The 23,041-nt window shown below is 41.9% G+C and overlaps 2 protein-coding genes across 8 annotated transcripts in view; both read right to left on the bottom strand.

Annotated features, from left to right (window-relative positions):
- The window catches only part of LOC104997121 (transmembrane protein 110), a 51,229-nt gene extending 44,551 nt beyond the window's left edge, over positions 1-6,678 (bottom strand). The window contains exon 1 of one of the 2 annotated variants that reach the window (XR_826300.1): positions 6,410-6,676. Coding sequence is in view for 1 of the 2 variants with exons in the window: in XM_010851700.1 (XP_010850002.1) it covers positions 6,410-6,569 (160 nt within the window). In the remaining variant the exon portion in view is untranslated. Of the gene's footprint in view, positions 1-6,409 lie in introns of both variants that reach the window. The other variant, XM_010851700.1, reaches the window with a different exon arrangement.
- A 6,643-nt stretch (positions 6,679-13,321) lies between these two features.
- The window catches only part of SFMBT1 (Scm-like with four mbt domains 1), a 117,585-nt gene continuing 107,865 nt past the window's right edge, over positions 13,322-23,041 (bottom strand). For all 6 annotated transcript variants that reach the window (XM_010851696.1, XM_010851695.1, XM_010851694.1 and 3 more), the window contains exons 17-22: positions 22,722-22,831; positions 21,824-21,999; positions 17,636-17,814; positions 17,208-17,453; positions 16,198-16,326; positions 13,322-15,046 (exon numbers count right to left, since the gene is read on the bottom strand). In XM_010851696.1, the coding sequence (XP_010849998.1) occupies positions 14,906-15,046; positions 16,198-16,326; positions 17,208-17,453; positions 17,636-17,814; positions 21,824-21,999; positions 22,722-22,831 (981 nt within the window). In that variant the 3' untranslated portion in view covers positions 13,322-14,905. The remainder of the gene's footprint in view (positions 15,047-16,197; positions 16,327-17,207; positions 17,454-17,635; positions 17,815-21,823; positions 22,000-22,721; positions 22,832-23,041) is intronic.

The following is a 23,041-nucleotide window of genomic DNA, read 5'->3' as shown; positions in this document are numbered from 1 at the left end:
CCTGCACTGCAGGCGGATTCTTTACCAGCTGAGCCACAAGGTTCCCTGATAGCTCAGTTGATAAAGAATCCACCTGCAATGCAGGAGACCCCAGTTTGATTCCTGGGTTGGGGAAATCAACTGCAGAAGAGATAGACAACCCACTCCAGTATTTTTAGGCTTTCCCTGTGGCTCAGCTGGTAAAGAATCCGCCCACAATGTGGGAGATCTGGGTTCGATCCATGGGTTGGGAAGATCCCCTGGAGAAGGGAAAAACTACCCACACCAGTATTCTGGCCCAGAGAATTCCATGGACTGTACAGTCCATGGGGTCTCAAAGAGTTGGACATGACTGAGCCACTTTCACTTTTTCACTTCAAGGGCAGTATGTGGCAGAGGCAGGCATGAAAGCCAGGTCAGATGGATTCCAGAGCCAGGGATCCTGCTATTTTTAACTATTTGTAAAATTTCTTCAACAGGAGACTTCATGGAAGTACTAAACTAATTGCAAAGGATTTTAAACAGCTCATTAAAGCAGCAGAGGCTTGACAGGCCCCTATAGGGCAACACGAAAAACAGAGGTATTTAAAAGGCTAAGAAGATGCATTTCATTACAACTCAGAATATCCCCTAATTCAGACAACTCCCTTTTGCCCCAATTTCACTCCAAACTGGTGAAGTTTCATTATAAATAAAGGAGTAGGGCTTCCCTGGTGGCTCAATGGTAAAGAATCTGCCTGTCAAGGCAGGGGACATGGGCTGGATCCCAGGTCTGGGAAGATCATACATACCTCAGAGCAACTAAGCTGATGTGCCACAACTATTGAGCCTGTGCTCTAGAGGCCAGGTGCCGAAACTATTGAGCCCATGTGTCACAACTACTGAAGCCCGTGCTCCCTAGAGCCCAGGCTCTGCAACAAGAGAAGCCACGGCAATGAGAAGCCTAAGCACCACAACTCGAGAGTAACCCCTGCTTCCTGCAACTAGAGAAAAGCCCACACAGCAATGCAGATCATCATGGCCAAAAATAAATAAATAAATTTTTAAAAGGAGTAGATCACCATTATTGATAAATGCTACCAGATGAATCAGCATTTAGAAAACCAAAAACTTTCTAAAAATAATGACCCCCCCCACCCCTCAAAAGAAGCCCTCATCTTCCTTGATGCTAATGTTGGCCACACTTCTTCCCCCCTTGGATACAATCCCAGCCTGTGACAGAATGCTCTTCCTGTGCCTTGGCTGACACTCCAGGTGTGGGGGAGCGGGGAACAGAAAGCGACATTATCGAGAGCGTGTTGGGTGACAGGCCCAGAGATGGCACCTTCACACATGAGCTTCAGCACCATTCTAGCCATCACTGAATTTCATTATTTTACCAGAAGCGAAGTGACCGGGGAACAGGATATCCACAAGATCTCTACGCATTACCGCCACAGAGATAATATACTAACTGCAAAGGGGACAATGTACCCTACAAGGGAGGGAGCTAGAAACACGCCCTCTATGCCCAGTAACCTTATCACTAACCATGGGACTGCCTGATGTCATGTGTTGCCTGGTACCATGTAACATGAAGCATACAGCACTGCTCACACAGTGTTCTTGCTGCAAAGAAAAGTCATCATAAGCTAATGGTCCCACCACACCAAACTCAGGAAAAATAGGGGTCCAGGAAACCCCCCAAACACCTCAATGAGGTAACACCCAGACAACTCCAGAAGATGGGGTGCCATACACAACTGGCCAGGACTCTTCCAAAGGCAATGCAGTAAACAACAACAGAAAATTCATGTGTATGTGTATGTGTGTGTGTGTGTGTGTGTGTACGCATGCGCACGTATAGGGGAGATTCTTTCAGCCTAAAAGTGACTTAAAATCATAACCAGGGACTTCACTGGTGGTCAAGTGGTTAAGAATCCACCTTGCAATGCAAGGGACACGGGTTCAATCCCTGGTAAGGGAACTAAGATTCTACATGCCTTGGAGCAACTAAGCCGGCAGCCAAATAAATGAATATTAAAAAAAAAACCCAAAACATAACCAGATGCAATGTGTGGACCTTGATCAGATCAGAGTTTTTGCAAAATCCCAGCTATAAAAGACCTGTGACAATGGAGGAATTTTTGTGTGTTTGTGTGAATACAGATTGGCTATTAGATGATCTTACAGGGTTATAAATTTTCACAGGTGTGATCATGAAACTGTGGTTATGAAGGCAACTGTCCTTATTTTTAGGAGACTCAACTGAAGCTTTTAGGGATAAAGTGTAATGCTGGCTTCAAGTTATCGTTAAATGTATCACCCCCTTTTCCCCAAAAACGTATAAAGAGATACAGTAAATGTGGCAAAAGGTGAACAATTTCTGAATCTGGGTGGAGGGCAGATATGCATTCATTGCATTATTGTCTTTTCTGTATATCTGACATTTTTTAAGATAAATATTGGAAAGGAGTGGGGAGGGGTGATCCCAGGGGAAGGCTGTCCCAACATGCATATATCTGTACAGAACACACAGGGGGGTCAGCTTACTGCTTGACAGAATGGCAGGGACTCTTATGTGAGATCAAGATTTCAAAGCTGGGTAGACTAGTCTGTGATGTTACTTTGGACCTCAGGAAAAAAGCTATAATTTCTCAACGCCAGCAGTGTCCTCATAAAACACTGACACCTTCTCCTAACTGGCTAGTGCCCAAATCTGTCACATGAAAATAGGCAGGTAGGTTTATCCAAACTCTATAAATGTTTTTGTTAAAAGAGCAATCCTGTCGACACTTCAGCCAGGATTCTGATGGTGCACAGTGAAGGAGGCTTGAGTGGGCTTTGCACTTACAGGTCCTGAGAGTAAATAACCCTAGTGCCAACATACACATTGGTCAATAATGACCTTCAGCTGATGGCTGGGCCACTTGCTTGGGCCAGAACACACAAGGCAGCCCCAGAACTGCTCAGCTCTGCTGTGACTTAATTAAATCACAGACCATAGGTAAAGTCACCAAAACAAGAGGAACTGCTTAGCAGGTAGAGCATGGCAAAGGTCCCTCGTTTAAAGCAATTCCTTCTACTTCTACACCCAAGGCATTTCAGAAACACATCAGAAAACCCAGAGGGGGAAGGCCCTTTAAAAGCTTGTCTCTGAGTTTGTTGGGCTTTCCTTGCACACAGAAGGTACCTTCTCTGAAGCCTCTGGAAAGCTCACCACCTGAACAAGGGGATGCTGACACTGGCACACGCCTGTGGATGGTGGCTTGTATGTTTATGTAGCTTAAAGAATCAGCTATACGTATCAACTATCACATCAACTCCCAACTGCCTGGCCTGAGATGCCTGAAAAGCCCTACAGTGAGCCACGCGTCAGCATGAGAAATCCCCATGAGAATCAAAATCCTCTCCTGAGCTATAAGAGGGTGTTCCTTCAGGTAAAAAACACAGCAAGTTGTAAATCAAGAAAAAAAGTGATTTGGGGGATAGAAAAAGAAACATAGAAACAGTGGTCTGACAGTTCACTGAAATCAGGATGTGAAGGGATTGAAAACATTACAGCAAGGCAACTAGAGACTGAAAAGGAGAGAAAAAGTACCAAACATATACAGTCCAAGATTTGCTGCAAGACTTATGAAGGCCAGGTAACCATACTGTATACAGCCTGTCTAGCAGAGAAATAGGTCCATCCTATAGAACAAAGCTGATCCAACAGGAAAACAGAATAGCACCAGCCCTCAAAACTGGGAAGTTGTCAGAAGTGTCTTGAGTTCACCACACAGGAGGAAAGCACCAGAGGAAAATGATTGGAACTCCAAAGAGGACAGGGGCTGTTAGTTTTGACTGCTGAGGACAGACGACTGGTATTAAAAATATGCTTGGGGACTTCCTGGGTGGTCCAGTGGTTGGAACTCTGCCCTTCCACTGCAGAGGGCACAGGTTTCATCCCTGTTCAGGTAACTAGGATCCCACATGTTGAATGGTGCCCCCTCTCCCTCCAAAAAAGAGAGATGAACTATATTTGAAGAAACTAATAATGAAATTGATAAAGAATGAGGTGGCCTCATCTCAACATACCCAGACCTCCCTCAAAGGGTTACAAGATGAGCAGTCTTGTGGGAGCCTGGCACTCCTGACAGCAGCTGTGCTAGATTGAGGAACAGGTCTTGTGACCAGAAAGACAGCCAAACCCAAGCAGGAGAACCTCCTTGAGACCATCTCTTTCCCCTTCCTTTTCCCCAGCAAAGTTCATTTCAAAATGTAAAGCAGCTTCTAAATGACTCTTCCTACCTCTGCAAAATGGAAAAGCCCTACAGTTCTATTTCAATAGAACCAACAAGTTTAAGAGAGAAGAAAAGTACTTCCCTGTACTGGTCCTGGCCAGTGGGACTCTCCTCGGCCTGCTGTCTGTCTCTAGGTGGGGGGAAAAAGGCTCTCGATTCATGTCCATGCCTGTGTCCAGGGCACTCACAGCTCGAGCCTTTCCAACTCTTCTCCTCATTACCCCTACTCATCATTGTCCCAAGACCTACTACCCACTGCCACAAAGTTCCTCCATGTCTAGCTCACACTGAGCAAAAAAACCCCTATTTCTAGTCCTGCCTTTGCATTCGGAATATACCAACCACAGTGAGATGTGCACTTGTGCTCACACTGAAGATTAAGTACAGAAGTGTTTGTGTCCCTGAAGACTCACAGGGACAGTACTGTCACTCTGAACTTTCAACCTGGCACACTTCTCAGCTGTGAGCAACTGTGCCCTGTCATAATCACATTTCCCTCTCTGAATCACAAGTATCAAACCCCAGGGAATAAGCGGGGCCGTCAGTATCAATCAAACCCATGAAAACAGCCAGGGCTATGCTAAGAAAGGTTAGGGAACAAACCTAAGCCTAGAGTTCCAGCTGGAGGAGAGAGATTTGGGGAGAGGAGCGCAGACCCACACACAAAGTCTCGAACACATACACATACAGTTCATGCACTCAAGTCAGCAGCTGGTTTTGGCTAAGTCGTCACATATTATTACTGTGGGAACAAGTGGGTATTTGTTCAGCGGGGAAAATATAGCAAAGCAACTAGAGATTGAAAAGGAGAGAAAATGTAGCAAACATATACAATCCAGGACTTGCTGCTAGACTTATGATGGTCAGGCAACCAGAAAAAAGTAGTGTCCAAGAACAGCCTCTTCAGGGTTACTTAAAGCCTGGAAGAATTCACCCAAATAAGGAAGGCCTGCATTATAAACAAGCAAAGCTGCAACACCAGCAACTGGACTCCACAAGACACACACGGCTGCAGGCTCCTTCCCAGATGGTGAGGAGCACAGTTTTTGCAGGAACTTCCCATTCTACACACGTGAGTATAGTGGGGAAGTTTTGAGAAGTCATTTCGGAATGAATACCTCTGTAAAAAATAGTTATAACCCTTCCCTTCCCTGAAATGCAATCACACTTTAATAAAAGGAAGGACGTGCACTAAGGAAACATAACCCGTCACCAGTGGTACACTTGACAACAAGTTGGAACTTGTGGTTTTCCAGAGGGCCTATCTGGGACCTTCTTCCTCATCATCAAACTCTCCAGGAAGGGCCCCTGATGATTTAGCACAGAAATTCTAAGACCTCCTCAGACCCTCTGAGGCTGCTTCTCTATTAAGTTTCTAAAGTTGCCCAAGTCTCACAGAAAGGAAGAATACTTGAAACAAACAAAAGTGGGCTGGGAAAGGGAACAGTCAGGGGAGACTTGAGATGCAACTTGATTAGGAAAGCTTGGGACTGGGATGGAAGAGGTGAGCCCGTTCAGGCAAAGGAGAGAAAAAAAAAGGAGATGCGGGGAAGGCAGTCTGGGTGGGTCCTGCTCCAACCAAAACAGAAAATTAGGCTGAGGGAGAAGGGGAGATGGGGTAGGCAGTACTGGGAACGGAACGCACGAGCTAACAAGTCCGGTATTGCAAGGTGACAGGACAGGATTTACATGCAAACGGGAGATAGTAAATCCTGACGTAAAGGTGAAGAAAAAACAAAAAACTCAGTATCAGACTGGGGGATGGGGATTCAAAGTGTGAAGAGGAAGCTAAGAAGAGACTTTAAGAGGGGGCTGAAAGGAATATGCCACCTGCGGGTCATGGCCGTAGGCTGTCAAGTGAGGTAGCTTTAATTCGCGATGATACGGTTGCAGGGGGACATCTCAGAAGAGAGGCGTGCGTGGTGTGAAGAGAGGAGGAGTGACCCCTGACTAGAGGCTGACGCGCTAAGATGAAGAACTCAGGACCCTGGGTCTGGGGCCAGAGCTCCCCGTTGTCTGGGAATGTCCAGCCTGGGCTCGCGCGAGTAAGGAACCTTCGTCAAAGGGCCCAAGGCCTGAACTCCTCAGACAGGAGGGTCCCGGAGGCCGGTGGGCCAGAAGCTTGAGGCGCAAGGCCTCAGGAAGGGCGGGGGTCCCGGACTCACGCATCAACGTGCTGAAGGCCACGACGCCGAGCAGCCCCTGCAGGAAGATGCCGAAACTGTGCATGAGCGCGCCGCTCTCGCAGCGGCCCGCTCCGGACGCGACTGTGGAGGGCGGCCCTCCCGTCAGTGAGTGGCTCGAGTTCCCGGCAGGGCCCTGCATAGCGGGCCTGGCGAGGGGCGCTGGGCGCCGCCGCCCGCCCGCCCGCCGGGCCTCCCAACCTGCTGGGACCACGCCACCGAGCCCAGAGCCCCAAGTCCGAGCCCGGAGCCGGTACCTCAGCCCCGCGGCCGACTCAGCGCCGCGCGTAACGTGACGTCCGCGACCGCAGCTCCTGATTGGCCAGACCCGGCGTGGAGGCGGGCCTTGGCCGCTCCCGCTCTACCTCTCGAAGGGCGGGGCTCCGGTCGGCGAGGGGGGCGGTGTCTTGGGTCCTCACCACAGGTAGGACGGACCAGGTGAGGCGGGCTGCTCAAACCGGATTGAGAGTCCCACCCTGGACCCCGAGCTCCTGGTCCTGAGGGCAGAAGCAGGGAATTGCTATTGCTATGTCACTTCAGTCGTGTCTGACTCTGTGCGACCCCATAGACGGCAGCCCACCAGGCTTCCCCATCCCTGGGATTCTCCAGGCAAGAACACTGGAGTGGGTTGCCGTTTCCTTCTCCAATGCATGAAAGTGAAAAGTGAAAGTGAAGCCGCTCAGTTATGTTCGACCCTCAGCGACCCCATGGACTGCAGCCTTCCAGGCTCCTCCAACCATGGGCTTTTCCAGGCAAGAGTACTGGAGTGGGGTGCCATTGCCTTCTCCGAAGATCTAAAATCTTTTCCCCTCCAAGATAAACCCCTCACCCCTGAAGAATTTGTGAAAAAATAGTTCTGAATTCCTCCCTCAGATTCCGATTCAGTTGTTCTGAGAGGTAGCCAATAATCTGCATTTCGGCCTGCAGCATGGATTATTCTGAGGCAGGTCGTTGAGGAAAACTGATATTCCTTTCAACCCACACGTTCGGCGTCCTACCTTTCTTGTTAGTACCAATATAGTGGCCAAAGGTTGATCTTTTAAGATTATTTTGGGGGGGGGGGGACGTGGACTGTTTTCTAAGTCTTTATTTAATGTTTTACAATATCGCTTGTTTTATGTTTTGGGTTTTTGGCCAGGAGGCCTGTGGTATCTTAGCTCCCCGACCAAGGATGGAACCTGTACCCCCTACATTGGAAGGTGAAGTGTTGACCACTGGAGAGCCAGGGAAGTCCCCAAGAGGCATAGCTTAAATTCATCAGTCAGGCCCCAATCCATTTTTTCCCCCATAAACGTAATTTACATAGTCACTTTCAATCCAACTGCCTTCATATAGAAATATATGGGGTATATACTGTAAACATGTGACTATATCCCCATCTTGTTAATTTTGAACGTGATTCATAAAAGAAAACCAGGTTGCTGGTATTTTCAGTCTCCAGAGCCTCCCTCCACATAAACACATTTATTCTTATTCAACTCTGACTCCTTGGAACTTGCTCTCTTCCTCAACTAGGACCTCTAGCCCCCATTCTGTCATCTACCCTTCTCAGTCACATCTACCCTCTCAGTCACCTCTGGCTTTTCTCCAGATATCTCTTGGTGTTCTTAGATCCCTGATCAGGATTGCATCCACTTAATGCCAATGTACACAGTATTATTCCAGTAGACATTGGGGTACATTTGTTGAACAATAAAAATCAAATCTAGGGAAATTTTCCCTTAAGATAGACATCAAGAAATTTCAATTTTAAAAAAATCCAATTACATAAAACGTTAAATGCTATCCAAAAGCTTTCTTGGTTAATAGGAATACTAACTTGATTATCTGGGGAACACAAATGCTAATTGGTTCCTTAGAAGCAATTCTCCAGCCCTTCTCTTAAAAAATGTACTTCCACACCTCTGTGCCTATACATAGCATTCTAGCTATATGGAACAGTTTCCTTTTCCCTGCGTCACGAACTGCTACCCATGCTTCATGCATCCAGATTACTTTGTGTGTGCTGGCTGCTCCACGGGAACTTTTCAGACTGCTAAATTTTTAGCAGTCTAGACTGCTAGACGGCTGTACACACCTCTCTCTTCCAGCCGAGTGTGAGCCTCTTGAGGGCAGGAACTGATTTTTATTCACACTTTTGAATCCAGTATAGTGCCTGGCACAGACAGCATGCAACAAAATGCTTTTTAAATTAAACTGATTTTTAATTTATAAAATTTAAAACTCTCCACAAGTATTGACCATGGGAAAATACAGAAAATTAAGAAAATAAACAGGTAAGGAAAAATTGCATTACCGTTGTCTTAAGTCTACGAAGGTCCCTTATGGGTATGTATGCTCAAGGTACAGTTCATGTTCAGAGAGAACCAAACAGTAGGATGTGAACTTAGAGCAGAAGAGACTGCAGCTGGGCATTTCAAGGAGATTACTGATCGCTTGAAGACACAGCTCAAGGGAAATTGCACAGAGAGCTGAAAAACGCACTTTTTGACAAAGCAGTGCTCTGCACATCCAGATGTGGAGGAATCCCAAGGCCACTTGCTGCTGTACCAAGGCAAAAGTAAAGACCAACAAACAGTCTTCAGAGATCAGGAGCAGAGTCCCCAGTGACAGGAGCAAGCTCACTCTGGGAAATTCTACTCTCCCTATCTTTTCTGAACTGCAGTTAAAAAGCACCCAAATCCAGAGGGGAAAGGATCAGACGGCAGGAGAGACGGGGAGAATTCTGCAAAGGTTAATTTTATTGAAGCACGAACTTTCTCCTCCATTCAGAGATGATTCTCTGAGGTCCCACTGCAAAGTTCTGAAGGATTTACTCTGGTCAAACGCCTTACTTGCTGTCAAAGGAAGTTAAATATATACCTTAAGACCTGTTTTAATTTTCTGACGACCACTTAAAACTGTCGTAATATACCACACATTTATATACACTTATTCACAACCCCCCCCAAAAAAAAACCCCACTGAGCAAAATATTCATCCAAAATAGTTATTTCTTAATCCCTTGAAGTTATACCATCAAATTTGATGGGAGTTATTTTAATAGGTATTCTTCCGCATATTTCTTAAATGTACTTTATCCTCAATGCGTAACTTTTAAATTTAAGAGAAAAACAGCAAGAAGGAAGGACACAATGCAATATGCATTTCATTTTGTTCCAAAGAAGCAGCTTAAAAAAAAAAAAAAAAAAAAAAAAAGGACAATATCCATTAAACAAACTGCATCAATTCCAATGAGTTAGTGTTAGAAAGAGGCCTAAGGACAGTGCTGGAACCAGCTGGAAGTCCCACCCTGGCAGGTCTCTGATTGTCTTCAGAGAGTATTCAACCAAAAAAAAAAAAAGAAGAAGAGGAAAATAAACAAACACTTTAAAATCTCAAGAGAAACATTCAAAGTCCACTTCCCTAGAGATTTCTTGCAAAAGAAGATAAGGAACTGCCCAGTTTTAACTATGTCTTAACTCTGTTATCTTCCTCAGTCATCTGCTTTGTGACTGGATTTGCCCCATGAAGCCTACCCTCATTCTTTCAACACTATTTGCCCACATCCATTCTTCCTAGCTAGGCATAGTTAGATTAACTAAAACATGTAAAAACCCTTAGGAATGAGTTCCCACACATCTTGTGAACAGGCACACCTATTAGAAATGGTATTAAAGCTACATTTCACTAGTGAGTGTCATCCTTTGCCTCCCGAGAGCTCTGGGTCCCAGTTTTGCTGCTGGAGTTAAAGACGTGTCCAACAAGGCTGTGGCTTGTTTCCCTTTGAAGACAGTCCTTTGTGATAGGTCCTAGCACCAGGACAGACCCAAACGGTGTATCAAGTCAGAAGTGACAAAATGGAATGGAGTTTTAAGCCCTACTTCTCCATTCCTCCAACCCCTACTCCTGGTTTTGCTGGTTCTTGCAAAAATATTAAGACTTCTGAAATAGAAGAATGAAGAAAATTGACCTCCAGTGCACTTAGGGCCCATCAGCTTCTATACCTTCACCCCTAAGGCTCCCCTTAGAAACAGAACTACCTGTGAAAACTGAAACAGGTACAGAGGAAATCCCAGGCAAGCAGGCTTGGAACCAGATCCATCTGGACTGCGCTGGACTTTAGAACTTTTCTTCCAAAACTCCAAGTCCACAGGAGGCTCATTTAGATAAATTCAAATTTCTCAAGTATGCACATCCTCACACAATGGGAGAGAATCATAAAAATTCACTAGCAAAACACTGTAAAGTGAATAAAATCAAGGAAGAATTACACTTGCATGAAAGTGATTGATTTCTTTTGTTTTGCAGGAGCCTCTGTCCTACAGGGTTTCTGAGCCAGCATCATGACTATGACACATGCTCATTTACACTGGACCCAAAGACCAAAGACATTCAAATTTTTAAAGGGGGTACACAGTCCCCATTAAGATTTATACTTCATTTGTTAGTGCTGCCTTCTCCATCTTCAAAAGGCCAACTGATAACATTGAACACTTTTGAACTTCCACGTACATACACAACTACACAAAATCCCCAATATACACCACTGAAGTTCAAACCTGGTGTGTGTTTCCACTGTCAAGGCTATGCTCCTAACAACTCTCTCAGAGCATCTGTGGGCATCAATCAAACCAGCACACGGTGTCTTACAGCAAAGTCTTTGGTGATAGGTGCCAAGTATATGTAAGTGCCTATGATAGTTTTCCCAATGTCCCCATTTAGTTAAATCTCACCTACAGTTCCCTGATGTTCTGTGTGTGCCCCAGAGATACTTTTTGGCTTGAGGGAGGGGATGGTTCTGAATACTATCTAACCTGAGCCCTCCTAAAGCTTTCACTCTGTATTCAGGTGCTGTATTAGGGACAATTGGGATGAGAACAAATAAAATGTATTCAAGTCCTCAGGAAGCTTTGGTCCAATGCCCTTTCTCTCACAGTGAGAATAATTTTGCTTTCAGGAGAAGAAATATATAAACGTCAAGTTCTGAACTGGCATTCCACGTCTGCCTCTATCATAATTCAATAAATATTTACCCAAGAAGCCCAACTCTTCCAGAGGTTGGTAACTACCTTTTTCTGACCTCATGTATGCTGGGTGCCACCTACATCACTAAAGAAAGGCAGACAGGACAAAAGTATCCTCCCACTCTATTAGTGCATTTCCTGTCTTAGCCACCTCAATTCTGTTTCAACTGAGAGAGATGGAGGTAGGTAGTTTACAAATAAAAAATAGCATGAGTTCCCAGAAGCCCACCAAGTAAAGTCAAAATGTCATAGCAAATCTTCACGGGCGGTAAAAGGTCTCCCTAACACACTGACACTACAATAAGAGGTCTATGTTGGTTAATCAACTTCAAAGTCCAGAAGTATGATATAATCCATTCACCTGTTTCCAAGCTTGTCAACTCAGGATCAAAAATTGATGCTGGAAAACTTTCTGACTTTAGGGAGGCTATTGAGCCAGCTAAAGGTGAAATTTAGATAAATGCAGTCCCTCATAATGTACCTCTCACAAATTTAAGAGGTTGGTATCTTTAAAAAACAAAGTTCACATACCTATGGGCAATACACAAACATCTTACCGAACATGGTGAGCTATTATTAGGTTTAACATCTGTTTTAGAATCAAAAGAATCAGACGATCACTGCTGTCCAGTCCAGCCCCAGCAACATTGAGGCAAATGGAGTTTAACTGTATACTTTAAAAGCCCTTTTTATACTTTGAAGTGAAAGTCACTCAATCATGTTCGACTCTTTGCCACCCCACAGACTATACGGTTCATGGAATTCCCCTGGCCAGAATACTGGAGTGGGTTGCCTTTTCCTTCTCCAAGAGACCTTCTCAATCCAGGGATCAAACCCAGGTCTCTCACATTGCGGGCGGATTCTTTACCAGCTGCGCCACAAGGGAAGCCCAAGAATACTGGAGTGGGTAGCCTATCCCTTCTCCAGTGGATCTTCCCGACACAGGAATTGAACCGGGGTCTCCTGCATTGCAGGCAGATTCTTTACCAACTGAGCTATCAGGGAAGCTTTTCCTACTTTAAAATTCCCAAATAATTATCCTCTCTTATGTGATATCTGGGAGGAGGGGCTGGGGGTATATCATGCTTCTTTACTGTAGTTGCCTGATAAACTATTATCTTGGTATGAGAATGCAAAACAATATTAACGAAAACCCTACTGACTTGTCCAGTTTAAAGTCAGCTTCTCTGTAGGAGAAAGCTGAGCTTGATTAATCATGGTGTAAACAGACAAGCTGGCTAGGGTCTGACTCTGATCAGAGACTGTACTTAGGTCCGTGCATTTCATCTTTCAGGGGCTCTGCCCTCTCACTTGTGAAGGGAGGTGTTTTAAATTCTATGGTTTCTGAAGAGGTCAAAAGAGAGATAATATATTCATTGTTACATTACATTTGGTAAATTCTCTCTTAGAAAATAAATACCACTTTCCTAAATAAGACAACAATGTTAATCAATTCCAGACTTTTCTATTCCAGTGATCTACTTCAAGGAACTCCTTGCCATAGTGTGTTGACTGCTACGCTCTCAGAAAATATTATGCAAGATACCTGCTCCCCAAACTTGATCTACTTAAGACTAATTGTTCCCAAGCATCCTACATATGCTTCTCTTGCAGTGGCACAGAATCAATCAAAACTTTAAAAACTGGATCTCCCAATACATTCAAACAGATTAATTTTACTTAAATCTTCTTTCCAGGTATAGCTGGTAGTAACCTAAGCAAAGAGTTGATGCTTTAATATAGGGTTTGGTTGGAGGGCTTGAACTCAAGCGGTTCATAAATTATCCAATAAAGAGAAGAGTCAGACTACAAAATGTTTGCCAAGGTCCAAAAAAAAAGGTGGAACAGCAGGGAAGAAAAGGAAAAAAAATCACAATCAGTTTAAATTTGTAACAAAATTACCTTATATTTGTATAACTGTTTAGAATTTACCCAGTTTGTCGTTTTAAAACATTTTCAAATCTTGAAGAGGAATGATTAGGTTATAAATTTGTAGGTAACTAGGATAATTAAAAAAAATAAAAACCATTCAGCAAAGCAAACCATTTAAAAGAAGCAACCTATGTATGTATCTTTCCTCATTCCTCATGGCAGAAACAGTACAGTAAATGCTATTCTTCTATTACAGCCAACAGCCAGTGCAATCATAAGTGAAAATTTTTCTGTTTAATGTCAAGTTGAGCTGGGTCAAAAGAAACAGTTAAAAGGAAACTGAGTTTTTGAGTGGGAACTGACTGTAGAATACATTCAATTTAAAGGTTCGATCAAAGAAAATGTAAATGTGACTTGTCAAAGATGTTTCTAGAATCCTTAACCATCTCTCAATCTTTATCCGGCCACTAAGAACATACTGTGACAGAAACTTGATGTTCTGCATCACTTCCCCCCTCCCCCAAAACGTATTTTCTCTTTTGTGCTTCTATACTATCTGTCTAGAGACACTGAGAAAAATGGGGAAATGGGCTTTACTGTGGGTCCAGGAAACACCTACTGATTTTTACCCAAGGTAAGGACTCTCAAAATGAAAGTTGGACAAACAACTGTAGAGAAAAGTAAATACAAAATAAAAGCTATGGAAGTCCCTCTGAGAACTAGTGGGGAGAGAGCAATTCAACTTAAAACAGCAACAGTCTTTGAGATATTACTTGAAACAGGCAGCCCAACCGAGGTTAGGATGGAAAGCGATGACAGTAGAGTTCTTAGATCAGTCAGTTAAGGAACTGGTGTGAGTGCCACACATTACTCTTAAGAAAGAAAACAGTGTCTTTTCCTCCAACTTCTGTCATAGTTTTAGTGTTCATGTAGAAATGGCATCATTTAAAAAAACCTCAGACAGGGCTACGAGCTCAATTATCAACAGAGGTAGTAAACAAAGGAACTCCTAAGAATAGATTTTAAAATGGATCAAAGTGTGACTGTACATTCAAAACCCTAGAGCCACATAATCATCCCCAAAATGAACCGTTTTAATTTAAAAAAGCTTTAAAACACATGACAATGAAGCACTGACGTGCCTGAGGCACAGTCCCAAATCAGTGCCAACTTAAAGCTATGTCCTCTCTTCCCAAGAAAGAGAAAGCAGAGAACAAAGTTCCATCTACAATGGGAAGGAACAGAGAGAACAAAAAGAAAATCAAAAGGGTGCTTGCCAGCAGCCTTGATTATTCTTCGTTTCCAGGCCACACCAGTGGAAATGCTTATTCTTCTTTATATGAGTCTTTTCTTCACAATCTTTTTTTTTAAATTGCAATCTGATGAACAAGAGATGCCCACATTTTCACTGGTGGGAGAGCCACTTTTGTGCAGTTTTTGCTTCCTCAGCGTAGGTCCTCCTTCCCTGAAAGTGCAAAGAGAGCAAGCCGACACCTGCAGGCCCAGAGCCCTGGGACTATTTCAGCTCCACTTGTAGAGCAGGGCGAAGGATTTGCTGCATTTTGTGCTTCAAAGATACAGCCTACTTTGGTTGTCCTTCTCAGTTGGCAAACTGTTCATAAAAAGCGAACTTGATCCTCTCTATGTGATGGCAAAGTTTGATAGCAGGGCCCAGTTTTAAGTCCATGCACTCTTGAACAGTGGGAAGAGTAAGGAGCAATAGGGCCTGCCCATCAATTTCCTGTTAAAGCATAAAATACAAATTATCTGTGATTGCACATGAATGGCAACTCAACCATGACAGCCCTGGTTCACTTGGTTTTGTCAAAATCAGGGTCCCTGTGCTTTTCATTATTTGCTTTTAAATACCTCTCATGGTCCTCTTGGAGAAGGCAATGGCACCCCACTCCAGTACTCTTGCCTGGAAAATCCCATGGACGGAGGAGCCTGGTAGGCTGCAGTCCATGAGGTTGCTAAGAGTCGGACACAACTGAGCGACTTCACTTTCACTTTTCACTTGCATGCATTGGAGAAGGAAATGGCAACCCACTCCAGTGTTCTTGCCTGGAGAATCCCAGGGACGGGGGAGCCTGGTGGGCTGCCGTCTATGGGGTCGCACAGAGTCGACACGACTGAAGCGACTTAGCAGCAGCAGCAGCAGCAGCAGCATGGTCCTCTATACTAATGAATCTTCAGAATGAATAATAGAAGTTTTACCACAGGTAAGAATCTATTCTGTTCTGCAGAAATCCAGTAAACTAACTAGCCTTGTAATTGACAACTAAATGTGTCGAAAGAATCATCTTTTTAGAGGAACTTTCCTAAATCTGAAAGAAAATATTACCTATAAACTACAATGTTTTCCTGAGTTGGTGATGGACAGGGAGGCCTGGTGTGCTGCGATTCATGGGGTCGCAAAGAGTCGGACACGACTGAGCGACTGAACTGAACTGAACTGAGAAGATTTTCAAAGATGTTCAGTTGTGAATCTCTTCAATTATCAAAACAAAATTTATTTCACTGTTTGAGGTCACAGACTATTTCTGTTAGATCCTAACATATTATAGATGTTAATTATTTTTTAAAACAAGCAAATTGTTATTTTGGCATAAGAGGATAATTAAGTATAGCATGCTTGATTTTAAGTTATTTAATGGAGGATGCAAACAAATTCTTAGGAAAAATAAGGCTGCAGTAACAATCTGCTTCAACTGTGAAGGAAGTCAGATAAATAACTTTTTATCACGTTTCTACTCCTAAACAGGGAAATAATTTTTTATGTTTGGATAGAAGTATTTTTCCTAAGACTTGTAAATAAATTGCTATTGCTATTGTATCCACAGTCCTTTGCTAAAGAGACGCATTACTAAAAACTAAAGGTCTCTGTGATACCTGGTCTAGGAATATTCTTGCTAACGGAGCACAGTCTGTGGATCGGATGAACCGCACAACGTCCGCCACACTCCACTTCAGGGGGTTACTGTCCAGGTGAAGCCTTTCAGCAACTTCAATCCTTATTTCCTTCATTTCCCACAACAAAAGCAAAACAAATGGTGTTAGAGCTACTTCATTCTAAGAAAGTCTCTACAGAAAGTCATAACCCTTTAAAAGGCAGAATTCAAAGTGCTTTTAGGACATGATTTCTCCCAGCAAATATGCAAAAGGTCCACACACATTAGGCACTGAGAAACTGTTTGTCTTTTATAATAAGAACTATCAATGGACAAGAATGTATCTCAAAGTTTCAATATAAATAATGTGGATAATTTAACAGTGGAAAATAGTTTTAAAATCTTCCATTTGTTCCTTGGTTTATTTTAGCTCACAGTCTGTCAGGGTGCAGAAGTGAATGGGCTGGTATTTCCAATAAGAGAAGGCTTATCTAAATTATCAGGAGAAATCATTTTTAACCACTTCTGTTCAAAGACTATATTTTACAAGCAATCCAAGTTTAAAACACTAACAACTTCCATTCTCATAATGTGCGTATGTGTTATATAATATGCATATATGAATCTACCAACAAAATGGTTTAACAGGAGCCAAAAAGATAAATACTTTATTTCTATAAAACCATATATATCATAAAAAATATCAAAAAGACAGTTTTCCCTAAACTAAATGACTAATAGACTGCTAATAAACTACCAATGAAACTTCTGTAACTTAAAATAAGCTGTCATTCTGAAGGACTTTCCTCCTGATAAGGATTATTATTATTTGATCTCCAAATAATCCTTGAAATGCAAGGAAATCTGAATTTGGGATCTTTTAAAAAGAGACTCAGGAAATTCAACTGACTCCATATTGAAGTAAGTGTAATGCCAATATCATTCACCATTAGATTGTCAAGGGAAATTGTCAAGAGAGAAAAAAGAACACCATAGTTTTAAAATGGGTACCTTTGGTGAAGGAGGTTTATTCTCATCATCAGAAAATGAAAAAGTGCGAAGTTCTCTTTTTCTTCTCTGTCTGTCTGGAGGCAGTGATGTAGATATCTCACTTTGGGTGGGGGAGGAGGAGCATGATTTTTTTTCTGACATTTCTGACTCTTCCTGGAGCTCATCCTGCTGCTCAGATGTACTGCCTTCACTTAGGGAATCGTCATCCCCTTCATCTGGGTCCTCCTCATCTTCACCCCCACTTCCCTAGAGGACAAGGGGAGACATGTCACTGAAATTCCAGACAAATCAGTTCCTGGACCACAAAACCATCTTCCTTGGCTAGAGATTCGAATTTAAAAAAGACCTGCAGATATTCTTTCTGTTTGAACTGTAAAGCAGGGATCTCTTGGCTTAAAGACATTACTGGTGTATCACAGATCTCATACCTGGGGAGAGCCTGCTGGTGTATTATCAACAGACGCAGAGGAGCGCTTCTTCTTATGAACAAAAACATTTTTTCGCCTCTTTCTCCTCTTACTCGCTTTTTTCAGGGCACATGCTAAGTTACTATGCCCACCAGGTGGTCTCCCAATTCTTTTATTTTTCTTCTTTCCGTAGTAGTGTGCTAAATGTGTATGACAAAGAAAAATGAAGTAGTTTTATTATTTTTGTGTACCTCAAACCACAAGAGATTCTACTATCATAGCACAAAATGGGTAGAGTATTTAAGGTTAAATTCCATATAATGGAATAATCTTAACTGTGTAGATTCTGAATGCATAGTTCAATTAGTAACTGTCAAATGCATAAACCTAGATAATCCTATCAAGATATAAAATATCCCCATCAATGGAGAAAGTTCCCATTGTCACTCCCTCATCAGTCCCCCTCACCAGAAGTAACCATGTCTAATTTCCCTCACTACAGGTTAGTTTTGCCTCATCTAAGGAATCATTCAGTAAGTACTTTTTCCAACAAGGCTCCTTTTCACTCAGCAGAATGTTTTTGAGTTGCATTTATGTTGTATGTGTGAGACGTTCATTTCTTTTCTTTTTTTTTTTATTTATTTTATTTTTATACTTTACATAATTGTATTAGTTTTGCCAAATATCAAAATGAATCCGCCACAGGTATACATGTGTTCCCCATTCTGAACCCTCCTCCCTCCTCCCTCCCCATACCATCCCTCTGGGTCGTCCCAGTGCACTAGCCCCAAGCATCCAGTATCGTGCTTCGAACCTGGACTGGAAATTTCTTCATATTGATGAATAGCATGCTATTGTGTGAATGTACTGGCTTATCTATTCTCCTGCTGACGGGCACCTGGCTGTTTCCAAGTTTTGGCAATTATTAGATTGCAGTGAACATTCTTGTACAAGGCTTTTAGTGGGCAGGTTTTCATTTTCCTTGGGTCAATACCTAGGAATGGAATTGCTGGATCATATGGTAGACATAGAAGAAACTGCCAAGTTTTCCAAGAGGGTTATATAATTTTACACTCCTACCAGCAACGTTCGAGAGATCGAGCTGCTCGGTTCACTGCTGCTGCTCAGTTCACTGCTGCCAATGTGTGGGACTGTCAGTCCTTTTTCATTTCAGCCAATCTAGTGGATACACAGTAATTTTTCATCATAGTTTAAACCTGCATTTCCCTGACAGCTAATGCTACTGGGCACATTTTCATGTGCTTTTGGCCACTTTTTTGGTGAAGTGCCTATTCAAGTCTTTTATTCACTTTTTAAAACAGTTTTCTCTGCTTATTTCATTTTTTAAAATTGAGATGTAATTCATATAACATAAAACCCACCATTTGTAAGTGTACATATTCAGTGGTTTTTAGACACAGATAAATCCACCACCACTAATTTCAGATTAATTCCTCTTTTTATTTATCTTATTTTTAAATTGAGATAAAATCACATGACAACTAAACATATAAATACATACAATTGAGTCCTGTTAATGTAGTCACAATGTTGTACAACTACCAGCTTTCTCCAGTTTTAAAACTTCTCTTTTTAGTGAGTTGTGAGTTTTAGTATATTCCGGAGACAAGTTCTCTGCTGGATGTGCGTACTAAGAACCTTTTCCCCTCTGTGCCATTCAGGGATGCCAAAACAAACAAACAATGAGGTTTTTTCTCCAAGACTGTGCACTGTCTTTTCCTTTTATAAATACTATCATTAAAAGAACAAAAGGTTTAACTTTGTAGTGTTGAATGTATTAGTTTTTCCTTCAGGTTAGTTAGTGAATTCTGTGTCCTCTCTAAGCAACTTTTACCTAGCTCAAAATCTTGAGGTACTTTTCTTGTTTTCTTCTAGAAGCTTTATAGTTTTAGTTTTACAAGAGGTCTATGACATACCTTGAATTAATTTTTGTCTATAGTGAGGTGGAACCAAGGAGTTTTGTTTTTTCCTTTTCAATTTAGATGTCCAACTGTACCAGTGCCATTTGTTGAAAGAAATTCCTTTCCCATTAGTCATTTTTGTTGAAAATCTTGTAGCTACACGTTTGTCTCTCTTTCTGGACCCTCTATTCTGTCCCATCACTCGATTTGACTATTCTTTCATCAATACTACACTCTTGATTTCTATAGTTTATGGTAAAACTTGAAGTCAGAATAAGTCCTCCAACTTTATTCTTGTCAGAATTGTTATGACTATTTTTAGGTCCTCTGTATTTTCATATGAATTATAGAATGTAAAAATACTTCAAAAAATAACACATATATAGTTTAACTCTGAGCTATACATTAAAGTAATATCAAAATATAATGTAATTTTTCTAAATGAATACTAGAGAATATAAATCCATTTGGTATTACTTAAATTACTAATTGGGAAAAATTATAAGGACTCCTAAAGTCTAGGCTAATTTCAATTATCTCATTGTGAAAAATAAATTCAGACAAAAAGTGTAACATAATCCAAATAATACCGAAGGCTCAAATTGGTGTGCTTAAAACATGTGCTTATATGAACAGTACATTTCACTTAGCTCCTAATCATTGCAATCTGCCTAACTAAGTACTGAATCTGACACAACAGTAATAAGCTAGACAAACCCCACTCTTAAGAAGTTTACATTCCAATAAATGTAAGTGGAAACAAGAAGGTGACACTCTTATATGATTTTGTGATTCATATACTGATTAGAAAACCTGTCATGCTAAATATGGACCTTGGATAAGCAGCATCACCAGCATCTGGGATCTTGTTGGAAATGCAGACACTTAGGCCCCAGATACACCCTGAAGAATCAGAATCTCCACTTCACCAAGATCCTTAGGTGATTTGCCCACATGTAAAATTAAAGACGCACAAAATTAGAGTGCCTTAAGAGAAATCTTCAAGTTTAACAGGGTAAAATCCACCTCTATATTAATTCTCCTAAGTATACCAGGGCTTGTAGGATTTAAGGAAAAGTAGGATCAGAATTTTGTCTCTGGGTACAATGCCTTGACAAGACTCCAAATTAAGATTTTCATTTTGGGGACCTCCTGGTGGTCTATGGGGTCACACAGAGTCAGACACGACTGAAGCGACTTAGCAGCAGCAGCAGCAGCAGCTGGTGGTCCAGTGGCTAAGACTCAGAGCTCCCAATGCAGGGGGCCTGGGTTTGATCCCTGGTCAGAGAACTAGATCCTGCATGCTACAACTAAAGATCCTGTGTGCCACAGCTAAGATCCCGTGCAGCAAAATAAATCAATATTTTAAAATTTTCATTCTGTGTGATTTTTTCTTTTTGCAGCTTCACAAGGGAAAAGATAAGCAATGAGAGGTAGCAGGTGTTGTTACAACACACTCCTGCCTCTTCCCTCGAAGTCTGCATGGCTGGCTGCTTCCTTCAGGTTGTTATCTGCCAGGAAGTCTTCCTTGGCCACCTGTATGAACAACATCCCAACTGCTAGCCTTCCTCACTCTCCTGCTTTGCTTCATTTTTCTCCATAGCACTTCTGCTTTTTCACTTGTTTACTATCTGTATCCCACATTAAGATGTAAACTCAATGAGAAGGAATTTTTTTCTTTACATTTGTATCCCAGTGCTAGAACAGTAGTGGCACACAGTGGACACATAAATAGTTGCAGACTGTAAAAACGGATTATATATCCTATTAAAGGCAAAAGCTAACTTATACACCGTTTGTACATAAAAGTTGGCAAACTAGGGCCCATAGTCCACGTGGCCATGGCCTGTTTTGGTTTACATTTTTAAAAGTGTTCTTTTAAAAAATGAAAATAAAACAGAAAAAGAATATGCAAAAGCATATTCTTCCCCACATCCATGCCACACAGAGTCTTTGTCCAGCTGCAGCTCCCGAAGGACATGACTGGGTTTATAAGCTGCGTTGATCAGTAAAGTGAGGACCTGAGCTCCATTTTTAAAGCAGAAATTTGGGTTGGGAAGGAGACAAGTAGAACATTAGAACCTTGCTATTCCCTAGAATGTCACCTAGGTGATTTAAGTCTAGTCATATTAAAATATGCAAAATATAGCCTAAAATATTATCTGGCCCTTTATACAGGATGTTTGTGTCCCTCAGCTATATCTGAATATCTGCAAAATTAAAAGTTTGCAGGAGATGAGGTATGGTCAGCTGCTATTAGTGAACAAATCTGAAAAAGTTGACTCACTATACTTAGTCTTTGTAAGAACAGAACAGTTCTCAGAACACTTATCCAGAACCATTCGTGGACCGAAGAGGTTAGGACAGCACTCCAGTTTGATACAGGTTTGCCGGCAGAATTCAGTCACCCGATCTGCTGTTTTCACTATCTCGACAGTAGCTCGATAGCTCTTTCCTTTGTATCTGCCATTGGAAGACATCAGACACCAAATATATTGGGCAAGTGATTCCACAGAGAAAAATCAAGTATATTAACAGACCTGAAAAATATTTTTGCTTCTTAGAGTATTATATGTCCCTTACAGTTTGAGGATTCTGAAAACAATGAGAAATTTATATTGTACTTAAATTTATAATCTAGTAAGCTGTGACAGCTAAAAGCTGAGTTTTTTAAATTAGCAAAATAAAGTTCCTGCTTTCTGTTTCTAAGTTTCAGGTCTTCAAATAATAACTTCTACACTAACTACTAAAAAAACAGTGACTCTTACTGAGTCTTCCTTGATCCTGAAGCAGTGATACATGGGTATGAGCCACAGACCAATAAAACCAGCCAACTGCCCTACCCCCCCATCCATGACAAAATCAGGTCAGAAAACAAAAGCAAATGTTTACAAACTTTCACAGTAACTTGCCAAAGTAATTTTATGGCTCTTAAATCTGATAACAAAAAAGCTGTTCTTGCATTTTATATCTTCTAAATTCCTTATTTCCTGTAACTCACTTTTACTATATTTTATAATAGGATTGGCTCACAATAGGATGTCAACTTAAACAAAGAAAACAAAGCTGGTCCTTTACCACAGAGCTGAGGAAGGACTGCCCCAGGGAACAGAAGCACCCTAACTTTTTCCGCGGAAACACCCGTTGAGGATGAGTGAGAAAAAAGGGCAGAGGCGCCTACTCACTTGGCCTTGAGGACCTCCCCACATCCATGCCACACAGAGTCTTTGTCCAGCTGCAGCTCCCGAAGGACACGGCTGGGTTTATAGGCTGCATTGATCAGTAAAGTGAGGACCTGTGCTCCATTTTTAAGGCAGAAATTTGGGTTGGGAAAAAGCAAAGCAGACCATTAGAACCTTCCTATCCCCTAGAATGTCACCTAGGTGATTAAGTCTAGTCATATTAATTAATAAGCATTAACAAAATAATAGTACTGAAGATATGACAGTTGACCATAGTTGCAAGTAAGACAGTAATGAGACCCTCTTAAATATTCTAAACATTA

The sequence above is a fragment of the Bison bison genome, unplaced genomic scaffold (genome assembly GCF_000754665.1).
Source record: "Bison bison bison isolate TAMUID 2011002044 unplaced genomic scaffold, Bison_UMD1.0 scf7180017864304, whole genome shotgun sequence".
In the NCBI taxonomy this organism is placed as follows: domain Eukaryota; kingdom Metazoa; phylum Chordata; class Mammalia; order Artiodactyla; family Bovidae; genus Bison; species Bison bison.
Note: the sequence above shows the minus strand (reverse complement) of the source record. Positions and strands in the feature narration are given on the sequence as shown.